This window comes from Trichomonas vaginalis, chromosome V, assembly GCF_026262505.1.
Source record: "Trichomonas vaginalis G3 chromosome V, whole genome shotgun sequence".
Lineage (NCBI taxonomy): Eukaryota > Parabasalia > Trichomonadida > Trichomonadidae > Trichomonas > Trichomonas vaginalis.
This window is the reverse complement of record NC_067207.1, coordinates 20,960,007-20,972,027: the sequence shown is the minus strand read 5'-3', so window position 1 is coordinate 20,972,027 and position 12,021 is coordinate 20,960,007. Positions and strand designations below refer to the sequence as shown.

The following is a 12,021-nucleotide window of genomic DNA, read 5'->3' as shown; positions in this document are numbered from 1 at the left end:
AAAGATAAAAATTTTAATTTTTCTAAAAATATGTTAGAAAAAAAGTTTGCTGACATTGACAAGAAATTTGAGAATGTTTTAAACAAGAACAAGAGGAAGTTAGAAAATGCTCAGATAAAGCCTATACATGACAAGTTCTTATTTGCTCAGAATGGTATAACAGGTCTAATTGCACCACCTGGGTCTGGTAAGACTTTCACTTATCTTAAAATGGCTGCACAACAACAAGAACTAGATGAGAAGAACCCATTCTATGAGTTAGTTGTTATTTGTAGTACTTCTGGTCAATTTGACCAAACCGTCAATTCGTTCAAAGATATTATAAAGAAGTCTAAGTTAGTATGTATAAAAGACTCTGAGTTGTTAGATTGGATAAAGAAGTACCAAAGAAGAGTTTTGAAGTATAATGCTATAAATGAGTATATAAATTCTAAGTTTAAAGACCCAAATGAGGAAATGCAGAGAATATTAGAGAAGAAACACTTCAGAAACAAACAGAAAGAGATAGAATACATTTCGAAGAAATTGCAATCTTACGATTGGAAAACGTACCCTCATAGATGTCTTCTTATCTTAGATGACTTTGCTTCTCATCCTTTGTTAAAGAACAGAGAACAAGATATGTGTCGAATTCTTAAGAAGCTCAGACACTTTAACATCTCAGTCGTAATATGTGTACAGACAGCAAAGAGTTTAAGTAAGGATGTTAAAAGAATACTTACTGACATTATACTTTTCCCCGGATTGTCCGAAGACGATTTCATGGAACTTATGAAAGAGTCCATGGCAGGTAAGTTTGACAGACATGAACTATGGGAGAAGTACAAAGTCATACAAGACCCTCATACTTCTTTCAGAATTCATATCTACGCAAACAAAGTTCAAATTGTAAAAAGTCAAGCTTGAAAAATAAAGAGTTTTGGCGACCAGGGTTTTTTCACTACTCGCTGTTCTTCACTGTTTTCATGAGTTTTGGCGACTGGGGTTTCTTACCTACTCGCTGTTCTTCACTGTTTTCATACGGAATCTCTTCTCTCGGTTTTTCGAGGATAGCAATCTTATGAGGAAATTCATGAAATTTGGTCATTTTTCAGCAAAAATAATGTTTATGTTAGAATGTTAGATCTAACATGTTTTCTAACATGTTTTCTAACATGGTCTAAAACACACAAAACTCATGAAATTTCATACGGAATTCAGTAAAAATAATGTTTATGTTAGAATGTTAGATCTAACATGTTTTCTAACATGTTTTCTAACATAACTATTTACAAGCGTTTTACATGGTATATGTTGCGATGGTTCATGACTCTAAACAATTTCGTAGCTTCTATTTCTTCTGTCAGTATGTCAAAAGTTTTAACGATACCGAAAGTTTCTTTATACTTCTTCTTGACGTCAGATAGAAGGAAATCGTCAGCAGTTGGATAGTTTTTGTTCAGAAATTCTAACATGTTCATTTTATCTTCTGCTGGTTTTTCTGCTTCTTTCTTTAAATCTGCATAGTCGTTTCGCATACGTTCTATCTCTTTGACGGAGTAGTTATATTTCCTCATTGCTGCTTTACATTTTGAACATTGCGGGTTCATTTTAGCGTTATATTCTGAAACCTTACCTGCTAAAACAACTAAGGCGTCAATGGTTTTCTTCATCTCGAACATAGCGGGTCTTATTTGTTCGTTCCATACCTTACCCCTACTATCTTTATCTCTTATTTCCCAAACACATTTTGCAACTAATGAAACAAAGTTGTCGTAGGTCTTAAATTCTTCGGATTTGTAAAGGTCAGAGATGTTCTTATATACCATGTCGCAATCTTTGTCCATAACCTTATGGTTGCAATGAAAACCAAGGAATTCATAATTTACCTTTCGTATGAACTTCTTTATTTCTACTGAGTCAGTTGCTTTGACTTCTATTTCGTCAAATTCGGGAATGGTTAGTTTTTGTTGTTGGATTTCAGGCAATTTGGGTAAATGGTCGATGAGGTCCTGCATTTCATAAAGATACTGTTCATTTGTTTCATCTTTCGCACTACAGTCTAAATTACTTGTTAAAAGTTCTTGCTTTATCTTCTGGATTTTTGTTTCGAAAGTATATGAAGAAGGAATGAAGTTTTTCATCTCTACTAACATAGATGTTGGATTCATAACTAGCGAGTTTGGTGCTGTAGTTGTTTGAATTGTTGTTGTGCCGATTGTTGAAATCATGTCTTTTATACAAAATAAAAAAAATAAATAAAATAAAACTAATTTTATTTTTTATTTTTGGTGTAAATTTCATGAAAATTCAAGAGTTTTAGACCATGTTAGAAAACATGTTAGAAAACATGTTAGATCTAACATTCTAACATAAACATTATTTTTGCTGAAAAAGTGTCATTTTTTTCATGTCAGAAGACTCGAAGGTGCAACACTTCCAAAATACCGACGAACTCCGAAGAGCAGCATGGCAGTATGTTCTTGACAACTTCTTTGAGTTCTCCAGGAACACCTTGGAAAATGCTGAAGAACTCCGACACAGAGAATTTGGAGAAATTGCACTCCAATACTACCTTGACAAACAAAGGGTAAACAAAGGGTAAACAAAGGGTAAAATAAGACTAAAAACTTAACGTTTAAAAAGTGACATTTTTAATGAGCTCCGAGTCACCGAGAAAACTTGGTCAGATGTTAGCAGCTTACTTCCCTGAGGAGGATGGAAGCGTTACATACATCAGGTTCAAAAACAACGAACCTGGAATTGCGTACAAAATTCGCAATTACATGACCATGGAAGAGTACGAAAGGTTTCTACAAGAGAAACCAGCTCTAAACAACTCAGAAAAGAAAGAATAAAAAGTTTTAACTCGTAATTGTTTATTTTTTTACTTGTATGGGCAAGCTGCAAGAATGAAGTCGACTATCTCAGTCTTGTTGTTTTGACCAGTTGGACTGCTCTTGCGAGTACTCTGTTTTGCGGTCTCCAGCTGGTGTCTGACCTTCGTAATTGCGCATGTTCTTGAGAGCTCCAACTGTAAATGGTTGTAAGGATGAAGAGTCTCTCAGACTGCTTGAGGTAGTCTTCACGGACGGTCACGAACCGAATCTGTGGTACGATCGAATCGGTCGATTTGAGGAGAGACTGAAAGCCTGTCTTCTTCCATTGGGGTAGTAGCATACTCTTTGCGTAAGCGGTTCAGACTTTCTCGAACTCTTGGTCTCTCTGGATTGAGATTGGAATTGTGGGGCAGGGTTTTGCATAAACATCCAAGGGTTGGGGAAGTAAGGCATAGGCTGAGGAGGAGGGTAGTTCGGAAGCCTTGTGGTAGGTAGTAACCTTGAGGTGGAAATGGTAGTAATTTGGTGGAGGGACTTGCTGGAACTGAGGTTGCGAGGTGCAGGGCTGGTGCTTTAGGTTCCTCTGGTTTGGGAATGGGCTCGGTTGGTGGTACTGGACATCTGTTTGTGGCTTAACCGTCGGAAGGAAAAACCTTTCTGTCGAAGGAAAAACCTTTCCTGTCGGAAGAAGAACTTTTCCTGTCGGAAGGAAGAACTTTTCTGTTGGAAGGAAAAACTTTTTCTGAAGTTCGACCAAAAGTTCTCAATTTTCGAAAATTTGAATGGTTTACGGACGGACAACTGGAAGAGTCCTTCCTGTCGTCGGGAAAATTTTTTTCCAGTTTCGGGAAAATATTTTCCTGTCGGATGGAAGGACTCGGAATACCAGAAGGATTTGACGAGGCAATTTACCTTATAGAGATAAATGAAGTTGTTAAGCAGTACTTGCGCAGGTAATGAAGCCCAAGGTCAAGTTCACCACTATTTCTGGAAGGTCTACACTTCAGCTCGAGACTTCGACTGGAATTCAATTCAAATACCAGACGGGACAGCCTACGATGGCATAAAGGACGCCAAAAGAGAAGCTTGTTAAGTTCCTAAACAAACGTCCTTGGATAAAAATACCAAACAAGAGAACCCCCTACCACCATATGAAAATTGGCAATTCAGTCTCTCCTTCACTTCTCGGTCAGCCGTCTACATAACCTGTGAAGGGCGACATCCAACCAGTCAGTCAACCTTAACGTTTTGAGTAAAAACATTTTTTTTCATTTTTTGAATGAAGCAAGTTAAATTCGTCCCACACCAATCTCAATGGACCGATGAAGAGTTCAAGCCATGGTTGAAGGCGTTGAGAACGACATAGACGGCGAACTTGAAGGAGCTTCAAACCACAATTGCAACCAAAATTGCAGAAGTCAAGGAACAAATAGCTCCACTTAAAGCTACCAAAGCTACTCTTGACTCATGGATACTTACCGTTTAGAAGTAAAGAGTGGAATAAGACAATTAAAATTAAAACTTCTAAACTACGAAGCTATACTCCAAAAGTTAGCAGAAATGAGAGACTTTACAGAGCTACTTACATGTAGGGACTTACCTTCAAGCAGTCCGACCAAAGATGAATTTGTTGACATGTCCCAATTTTGTCCGAAAGTCAGCTCAGATGTTTCGAACTGCTCCAACATATCCAGAAATATGAAAATTTGCCTGAACTCTTCCGCAATCTCAAAAAACGTTTTTTGGTTCTCATGTTCGAAACTTTTATCGGAAGAGACAACAAACGTTCAGAAGAAGAACAAGATATTATTTTAAACTTGTTGTATGACTTAACCGTCATAACAAGCTTTTTGAAGTAAAACCGTCATTCTCAAACCACTTCATTTTTTCGATGTCCGAACAAGCACCGAAGCCGAACACAATGGCAGATGTCCTTTCAATGTTGCCAGACAAGCGCCCAGTTCAAATTCAAATTTTGAATTTGAAAGCTATCTGACAAACACCGTTAAGACTCTCCAAAGTAGTCTTATGGAAGAGATGACCAAGCTCAAAGCCGATGTCCTCATGAACCAAGCTTCCAATGAGAAATGCCTGAATGATTTGACGGAAACCTTGCGCATTTACGCGAGAGAGAACCGAGACCTTGCCAGACTCATCTACCGTTTCTCTCGAAGAGATAGACGCCATCTGGAAGGTACTCGGAAAGGACAGAACCTCCAACACCGTAATTCGTGAGTACCAATTGAAGAAGGAATTGTCGAGGAAGAAGAGGAAGAAAAAGAAACACGAAGAAGAAGAGGAAGAAAGGAAGAAGAGAAACACGAAGAAGAGGAAGTTTGGGCAACCCTTGTTGCGATGACGCTTACGAAATTTCCAACCCTACCCATACAAATCCGCAACAAGGAGACAGGCAAGGTTCTTACCCCAGTCCTCAACAACTTGGGACACTTGAACCTTAACCTTCGGAATCGCGGTTCAATCTCCATGGGCAAGCTTGTCGCAATTCAATGGGTTCCAAATCCAGACAAGAAGACGAGGGTCAGACACATTGACGGTGACAAGCTCAACAACCGTAAGGAGAACCTCGAGTGTTCTAAGAGTAAAAAAATTTTATTTTAGGGGAAACCCGAGTAAATTTAGGCGTTTATTTGGATAAGTATGTGAAATTAAGGTCAATTTGCAAAATTAGTTCCCGACCTCTGAATTGGACTCTTTCGTCATCCCAGTTGCGTAGGAGGTCGTCCCAGAGAAGTTGGTAGAATTGCCAATCCAAGGACGATTTGTCCTCCCAGGCATTGAGGATGTACTGCTCGTAGAGTCTCATGACCTCTCCCTTGCACCAGACACCCTCTCCCTTGGAACGTAAGGCTTCTTCGAAGTGCTCGAATGCGATTGGCTGCGTGACCATCCGAAATGACAACTTTTTGTCCGTTTGGTCAATGTTTGTGTCCGTGCCATAGTCGACGAAAATACAGACAAACAGGTTAATATGAGTTTTGAGACCAAGAATGGTGTAACTCGACCTGTCCGATTCAAATTCGAATAAAAATTTTTTATTTCATGCAATGTTAACTATTTCACCATCTTCTTTAACACCCCAGTACTTCCTTTTCGATATTACATGAACTTCGGTGAAATTTTGTCCAATTTGAATTGACCCATCTTTTCACCGACCATGCCCATTTCAATGAGTTTGTTGTACCCTTCTTCGTTCGTCATGAGTGCGTCAATGTTCTCATAGTAAACCTTCACTTTGGATTTGACTTCGGAGAAGAATTTGTTGTAGTTGTCAAGGACTGCCTTTGCGAACTGAGGGTAAGACCAATGTTCGACAATAGGTTTTAATGTGGTTACTAAGCCACTTTGACCTTGAGTGAATTCGTACTTCAAAACAAAAGGAGAAAACCTTTCAACAAAGTTGTCGACCTTCTCATAATGTTTACTCTTCATCTCTTGAGGTTTCTTAATGGAATATCCCCATGTCGAATTCATAAGCAATTTGATTGTCATTGCAAGTTTGGGGTTTGAAGCTTTCCTAATATCATAGAGTTGTTGTATGACTTTTCCAACTGTATAGTTCCTTCCTGGGAACTCACCGTCTTCGTTTGGAATTCCAGTCGGGATATATTGGACGAACCTCATGTATGCAGCGTTAAGGTCGACATAGTATATCTTTTCATCTGAGTCGAACTTGTTGCAACCAATTGGTCCAGTTCGTGGAAATTCAAGTGAGTCTCTTATCTTCTGAGAAACTTCTCCTGTTATCTCATAAACATCGTCGAAGCAACCTGTTTCATATAAAACCTTCTGACCTAACTCAGATGCTCTCCAATACAATTTGACGTCAATCGGATGTCTCAATGGAAGTTTGTTTATAGCATCTTGAAGTTCTTGCAACCTCATTGGAAGTTCTTCTGGTTCAGGTTGGTATCCGAACAATCCAACTCCTTGTGGAATTGTGTACTTCTTTTGTACTAGAACTTTGTCTGGAACAACTTTTGGTCTTGCTAACAGTGAAAAGTTTGTTTCGTCTTTTGGTACAAAAGTTTCTGTCAGCTTGTCATCTGGAATTGGTTCCAACAAACCTTTCTCGAAAAGAATGTTTACAGCTCTGACAATGTTGCACTTGCCTTTTCCGAACAATGGGTTTGTAAGACTTTCGTTCAACATGAAGTGGTTGTGGACAATTGCAATCTTCAACCATGGTAAATTGAACTCAACAACATAGTCGTCATGTGAAGAACCTTTAGCTGTAGGTATGTTGACTCGGATATTGACATTTGCCAACGGTGCAATTTTTGCCAATTGACCTCTGAGAATGTACCTTGTCTTCACACATGACTCAAGATACTTCATCTTCTCATCTGTAACAAGACCAGAGTTCCTGAGACATGTAAGAATACAAGGTTCATTGACAATTGTTTCAATTGAATTGTAAATTCCATACCTTGTCAAGTCAATGTCAGACTTATTTATGAACGGGAAGTATCCAGCATGTTGTCTGACTGCTTGAGGGTTAGGTTGGTACCATTCGAACTTGACACTTGCAATTCCTTCAATTGCATTCAAAATGTCTGAGTCGGAGTCAACCATTTGTTCTCTCTTTGTAGTCTTGAAAGCGTCAAGAAGCATTGCAGCTGTTGTGACATTGCCATGTGCATAGTAAATGTGACCATCCAAATCTGTTATGGTCAATCTGAGATTGTATCCTTTCTTATTTCCGTCTTGTATGGCAGCAAGTACACCCATGAAGCCTTCTTTGTTCTTTCCTTCGTCAAAGTTTACTGTAAAGGTTCGACCAGATGTAATTTGACTTCTAACTTCACGATACTTCTCATATGCATATCTTGTTCTTTCCATGGGAGCATGTGCGTCTTCACCTTTTCCTTTTTTCCTTCTCAAAGGATGCAATTGTTCGTCATGTTTCCAGTAGAATCTGGCAAAGCCGTCGTGTCCTTCAACTTGAGGTTCACTAACATCGAAAGGCATGTCCATAAGACGTTCTTCTTCTAACCTCTCTAATCTGTTTGGATAATTGGCACGTGCTGTTTCCAAATCCATTTCGTAGCGAAGACCAGACAATTTGTCATAGACTTTTATGGGTCTTCCCTTCCTATATTTAAACTTCTTCGAAACTCTCCAACCATATCTTTCTAACTCTGCTTTTATTCTAGCAGACCTTCTGTCCATTCTATATGGGGGCATTTTTATAAAAATAAAAAAATATGTTTTTTTTCTTTACTTTACATAACCGCCTGCTGCCATAAGTCTTTGACGCCAACCCATACCAGCTAATGAAGGTTGACTTGGTTTAGTTTGGAAACTAAACTTTGTTTTTGGTTTATCTTCAGTTTTTGGTTTTTCTTCTTCTATCGGTTTTTCGTCACTTTTCGGTTCCTCTGACTTTACTTCACTTGCAGGAACAGTTGTGTCGTCAACATCTTCATAAATATCATATGCCATTTGTTTTTGTTTTCCTTTCAACTTTTTGTGTTTGTTGTAAAGTTTAGAATATTTCGACTCTAAGTCAATGAGATGTTCTATAATGAACTGTTGGTCAGTGAAGTATACTTTCCCATCTGTTGTCTCGAAAGCTCCTTCAGACTTCAATATTTTATTTGTGAGAGTCTGTTTCTTTTTTGAGATACTAGCCGTTCCATTTCTATGAAAAGTGACTTTATAGTTAGGGTTTGTATTTCCAGACCTGGCACTTTCTATTATTGAATTTTTCTCTTCATCTGTAAGTTCTTTGACAGTTTTGACAATGTTCTGAACTTTTTGTTTGTGGTGTCAAATCTACCGTTTCAACTTCTTCGGTCATTTCATCTCAGTAAAAAATTTTAGTTTGGTTTGTTTTCAACTGGTTGTTGTTGTTTTTTAAGTCGCGTCTAAAACTTCCTGAGGTATAGGAAGAACTTGACAAACACGTTGTGTAACTGCTGGAAGTCGACAAATCCATCTTGAACCCATTTGTCTCAATGCTGTATTGTTCATTTCATCTCAGTAAAAAACTTTACATTCCCCAAGTTTGAGGTGGTTGCGGTTGGTTATTGTTTACCCACTGTTGTGCATGGTTATATCCTCTGTTAAAGAATCTTTCACCTTGGTCCATATAGTGTCCTGCTTGGTTATAGTAGTCATTTGCTTTGTTATAATAGTTTCCTGCTTGTCTTCCTACATTGTCCATCCATCCTTGAACTTTTCCTCTTGTTTCAGGATTTGGAATAAGATTTGCTGCATCTCGTGCTACATCCCAACCTTTCTGTACAGTTTGTATAATAGGTTGTGCTTTCTCTTTAAGTATACCTAATGTACTCAAAATCTTCCTTCCAACTCCAAATACACCTCTGGCTATTGTTCCCACTGCGGGTAAAAATCTGGATGCAATCCTGCTAATGCGCCAAATAAACCCATTTCTTATGGGTTAAAAAATGACGAATCCAAACAAGGACCCCTATGTTTCTAAGGCAACAAAGAAAGCACTCATGATAAAAATCTTTAGTTCAACACCAAATGCTTGGTTTATGGATATCTTGGAAAACATTCCGAGAGTTAGAACAGATGGACCACCATACTGGCTAATATTTGTTGGTCAAAACACAAGATACTGTGAAGCCATACCATTACAGTCCAAAAATATTTTAGATATCTTAGCAGCTTTGACAATATTCGTTGACAAATACCATCCAACAAAACTGACATCTGACTGTGAAAGTTCTTTCAAATCAGATGATGTAAAAAACTATCTGCGTTCAAAAAATGTAAACCAATATTTCATTGTCGACCAAAACCATTCTGCTCTTGGTGTCATTGACAGTTGTATAAAAATCTTAAGAGACTTAAATCAACCACAAGGTGGTGAAGCAAATGAAATGTCATATGACGACAAATATAGACACTTCTCCATGGCAAAGATGAGACAAGTTTTAAATATTTACAATAGCCGTAAACAAAAAGGTTTGGGAAACCACTCCCCCGAAGAAATGAAAAACAACCCTGACTTAGAGAAAGACTATATATTTAATAGTTTAGTCAAAAGAGACAAACAAGAAAGAATGCCAGGCTTCAAACTTCAGAAAGGTGACAAAGTAAAAATAGAAATACCTAAACGCGACCCATATGAAAATACTATTGACTATGACAACAATGGGAACCCGACAGGTACTCACATTCGTGTTCGTAAAAATAGAAGAAAGTATACAAGAGAATATTATGAAGTTTTAGGCAAACATGGCAAAATGTACAGACTGCAAGCAGAAGATAAAACTACTATTGTCAGACCTCGTTTCAAACTTGTCAAAGTTCAAGGTGGTATACTTTCAAAGACAGTTCCTAACAAATATAAGACAACTCCTGACGAATATGCTAAAGAAGTTGAAAATGACGACTAAGCAATTCTATACCATGCGTAAACTGTCATGTAAGGTGGCATGTAGTCTTTACTTTGTCCTGTTGTTTGCGTATATCCTGAAACGAAATGTGTATGGTTTCCTTCTCCCTGCGTGTCATCCCAGTAACAATTTATAGCAAACTTAACGTCGTCTTTAACATCATATCCTTTACCTTTTGTCATTCCTGACCAATCCCAATATCTATGCCTATGCCAACCTGCTTGAGATGTACTTAAATCTATGTAGTGACTGTGTGCAGGTAAATTTTCACCTGAAATCGTTTTACTTCCACCTGTTTCCTTTGAAGAGTTTGCACAATACAAAAACCTGTCGACTATTTGTTCCCATGCACCAACACCAAACATTACTTGAGGACCTCTTGCTTCCATAGATGTATAAATAGAACCTACTGGGTTCATTAAATCAAACATATGAGACATTATAGGATGTCTCTTTTGAACTTAAAATATAGTGCAACTATTTCAGGTTTCTTCTGGTTTAAGTCAGAATATTTTTTATAATATAATCTTATGTTTTCAGGGTAGGTAAAGTCTTGACTATAATATTTATTTCTGTCATCTTCATAATAGTATACTATTCTCGTTTTTTCTATTGCATTATATCTTTTATATCTATAAAAATCTAAATATAATGTTAGCTTTTGTTCATCTACATGTGGTGTTCTGTTGTCATCTCCATAGTCATAATAATATGGTGCTGGAGCTGGGTCAGGCAATGTCATATCTGCCATTTCATAAACTCTTAAATATTTCTTTTGTTCGTCTCCATATAAGTTTAAGTAGCAGTTGTTGTCTAATGGAACTTTAACTTGTGTACCATCGTTCTTTTTATAGCTTACATACATTTCATTGTTATTTTTCGGAATGAGTTTATACCGTGTACCATTTTCTAAGGACTGTACCAACTGCCATCTAAAATATTTGTTTTCTTCATTGACAGAAAGTCACCAACAATAGTTTCAATATTTTTTGTTCCAACTAAACTTTGGTATATTTCATTGACATATGTTTTATCTGCTTTATTTTCAAGGCTAACGTTTAAGTCTGTTATTTCAGAAGATGTATGTGTATGTCCAACGTCACTTTTCCTGTTTAAGGTTTCTTGTAAGTTTGCAATATTTGCAATGGTATGTGTATGTCCAACGTCACTTTTCCTGTTTAAGGTTTCTTGTAAGTTTGCAATATTTGCAATGGTATGTGTATGTCCAACGTCACTTTTCCTGTTTAAGGTTTCTTGTAAGTTTGCAATATTTGCAATGGTATGTGTATGTCCAACGTCACTTTTCCTGTTTAAGGTTTCTTGTAAGTTTGTTATTTCAGATATAGTATGTGTATGAGTCTTTTTAGAATATTCGTTTTCAGCTCTTGTCACTTCACTTGACATTTTATTGTCAACATATGTTTTGTCTGCTAGTTCAGGATGAGTATGTTCTTTTGTTGCATAAGCTTTGTTAGCTCTTTCTTCTTCTTTTGCTATTGCATCGTCTACATATTCTTTGTCAGCTTTGTTGCCAACATCTGCTTTCAAAAGAAGTTCATTTATAGGTTTCTCGTTTAAAGTTCCTTTTGTTGGATTTATACAGACAGTATGGTTCTTATTGTCTTGAAACAGAAACTCATCTGTCATTGGGTTTAATGTCAGTTTTAAGTTTCCTTCTTTCAATGACTCAGATATCTTAGAATAGTTTGAAAAGTTTGTTGTGTTCTTATTTAGAGCTTGCATAATGAGTTGTCGGTTGTGTTGTATTTCTCTCATAGACGCTGTTTCATTTGACATTTTTATTCTAGATA

General features: G+C 37.3%; 7 protein-coding genes and 3 pseudogenes across 10 annotated transcripts, besides 1 other annotated feature; 4 read left to right on the top strand and 6 right to left on the bottom strand.

Annotated features, from left to right (window-relative positions):
- Positions 1–12,021: part of a mobile genetic element that runs on past both edges of the window.
- TVAGG3_0375210 (protein of unknown function, DUF4106 family) lies at positions 31–906 on the top strand (the record flags this gene model as incomplete). The annotated part of the gene is made up of 1 exon (XM_001309562.2): positions 31–906. One exon carries the CDS (start codon positions 31–33, stop codon positions 904–906), a length of 876 nt encoding a protein of 291 aa, XP_001309563.2.
- TVAGG3_0375200 (organellar and viral DNA polymerase type B) lies at positions 1,269–2,210 on the bottom strand (the record flags this gene model as incomplete). The annotated part of the gene is made up of 1 exon (XM_051231921.1): positions 1,269–2,210. One exon carries the CDS (start codon positions 2,208–2,210, stop codon positions 1,269–1,271), a length of 942 nt encoding a protein of 313 aa, XP_051101651.1.
- On the top strand, positions 2,637–2,837 carry TVAGG3_0375190 (uncharacterized protein; the record flags this gene model as incomplete). The annotated part of the gene is made up of 1 exon (XM_051231920.1): positions 2,637–2,837. The coding sequence occupies one exon, from the start codon at positions 2,637–2,639 to the stop codon at positions 2,835–2,837; it is 201 nt and encodes a 66-aa protein (XP_051101650.1).
- Positions 4,848–5,416, top strand: TVAGG3_0375180 (annotated as a pseudogene). The gene has a single exon. A coding segment is annotated over exon 1 (569 nt).
- TVAGG3_0375170 (uncharacterized protein) lies at positions 5,464–5,727 on the bottom strand (the record flags this gene model as incomplete). The annotated part of the gene is made up of 1 exon (XM_051231919.1): positions 5,464–5,727. The coding sequence occupies one exon, from the start codon at positions 5,725–5,727 to the stop codon at positions 5,464–5,466; it is 264 nt and encodes an 87-aa protein (XP_051101649.1).
- TVAGG3_0375160 (DNA/RNA polymerases family) lies at positions 6,117–6,989 on the bottom strand (the record flags this gene model as incomplete). The annotated part of the gene is made up of 1 exon (XM_051231918.1): positions 6,117–6,989. A coding segment is annotated over one exon (873 nt), but the record flags the coding sequence as incomplete, so codon positions are not given.
- On the bottom strand, positions 7,020–8,009 carry TVAGG3_0375150 (uncharacterized protein; the record flags this gene model as incomplete). Its single annotated transcript, XM_051231917.1, has 1 exon — positions 7,020–8,009. A coding segment is annotated over one exon (990 nt), but the record flags the coding sequence as incomplete, so codon positions are not given.
- Positions 8,058–8,640, bottom strand: TVAGG3_0375140 (annotated as a pseudogene). The gene has a single exon. A coding segment is annotated over exon 1 (583 nt).
- TVAGG3_0375130 (uncharacterized protein) lies at positions 9,251–9,775 on the top strand (the record flags this gene model as incomplete). The annotated part of the gene is made up of 1 exon (XM_051231916.1): positions 9,251–9,775. A coding segment is annotated over one exon (525 nt), but the record flags the coding sequence as incomplete, so codon positions are not given.
- Positions 10,769–11,953, bottom strand: TVAGG3_0375120 (annotated as a pseudogene). The gene has a single exon. A coding segment is annotated over exon 1 (1,185 nt).